Genomic DNA, 1,522 nt, shown 5'->3' with positions numbered 1-1,522 from the left:
ACGATGACGATTCCCATTGAGGATGATAGCACTCTACCAGGAGAAACTCCTATTCTGACATCGAGAGCCCCGTTCTACCTGGGGACTTTGAATGTGCGAAACTTGGCAAAGCCTGGGAAACTAGAGCTAATTGTCAAAGAGCTCAAGAGGTACAGATGGGATGGACGTTATTGGCCTCTCGGAAACTCACTTGCCTGGTTCAGGAGAACAATGATGCGGCGACATCATACTTTCATACTCTGGCAGACCTGATGGCAAAAACCGACTAGGCGTTGGCTTTCTCCTGACACGCAAAGCGAAGCGCGCACTCATAGCCACAAAGTTAGTCTCAGAGCGCCTTATGATGATTCGGCTGCGAGCGAAAGTACAAAACATCACCGCCATCCAAGTGTACTCCCCCGACTCCTCAAGACCTGATGAAGAAGTTGACACCTTCTATCAGCAAATTCAGTCTCTAACTGATGAAGTCCCAAAGAAAGATCTCCTCGAAGTAATGGGTGACATAAATGCTATCGCCGGAGAAGCCACACAGCCTGACAGTGATGTCTTAGGCAGATTTGGTCTTCGAAGGCAAAACGCACGTGGCGAGCGTCTACTTGAGTTCTGCAGGGATAATGATCTCTTTGTTGCGAACTCAATGTTCAAACATAGAAAGAGAAGAAAGGCAACTTGGATATCCCCAGATGTAAAGACGACAAAACTGATTGATTATGTCCTCATCTCAAAACGGTGGAAGTCATCTGTCTTAAATACCACCGCCTTGCCTGGGGAAAATTTCGATTCAGATCTTGTCCTTGTGATGAGCACATTGGCAAAACTCCGACTGAAATCCCTTCCTGTAAAGAAAAATAAGATCCCAAGACTCCGCACCGATAAACTGATAGAACCCATCACAAGCACCACTTTCCTGCAATCATTGGAAGAAAGTCTTGGTCATGTACTTGAGTCATTCCCGTCGAACATAATCCCTGATATCTGATATGCCCTAGTTGAAAAAGTGAACACAGCACTCATAGATACAGCTAAGGAAATCTTAGGCCACAAACCTAAAACAGAGAAGCCCTGGATCACAGATGAGATTCTAGATCTTTGTGACCAAAAGAGACAGGCTTTTTAACAAGCAGAACCGAGAAAGTAGGGACATGTATAAGCGGATACAGCGGACGGTAAACAAAAAGATTCGGTCAGCCCTCAGAGATTACATACGGGAGAAGTGCATATCCTGCGAGAAGGATTTCAAATCAGAAAACAACCACAGAACATACAAAACAGTCAAAAAACTCTCCACGAAAAAGTCCACCATCGCTACTAGCGTCCTGGACAAGGGTGGTAAGCTCCTCAGTGACAGTGATGCTATCAAAGACAGATGAAAAAGCCACTTCAAAGAGAAACTGAATCCACTTCTTACCTACAACCCTAATGTGCTGTCAGTATTTTCCAAGCTGGAATGTGACCCAAGCCCCCCACCTTAACTTAGTGAGGTAAAGAGGCCATTCACAGTCTTAAGAAAAATAAAGCCCCA

At 45.1% G+C, this 1,522-nt stretch overlaps 1 protein-coding gene across 1 annotated transcript; it reads left to right on the top strand.

Annotated features, from left to right (window-relative positions):
• The first annotated feature begins 343 nt into the window (after window positions 1-343).
• On the top strand, window positions 344-979 carry LOC148944182 (protein CFDP2-like). Its single transcript, XM_089099857.1, has one exon. The coding sequence runs from the start codon at window positions 344-346 to the stop codon at window positions 977-979; it is 636 nt and encodes a 211-aa protein (XP_088955983.1).
• The last annotated feature ends 543 nt before the right edge of the window (window positions 980-1,522 follow it).

Source organism: Artemia sp. Qi Xiang Cuo, chromosome 14 (assembly GCF_049724085.1).
Source record: "Artemia sp. Qi Xiang Cuo chromosome 14, ASM4972408v1, whole genome shotgun sequence".
Taxonomy (NCBI): domain Eukaryota; kingdom Metazoa; phylum Arthropoda; class Branchiopoda; order Anostraca; family Artemiidae; genus Artemia; species Artemia sp. Qi Xiang Cuo.
Note: the sequence above shows the minus strand (reverse complement) of the source record. Positions and strands in the feature narration are given on the sequence as shown.

Coding starts and splice junctions, on each gene's coding strand:
- LOC148944182 (XM_089099857.1), top strand. CDS start 344: ATGATTCGGCTGCGAGCGAAAGTACAAAACATCACCGCCATCCAAGTG.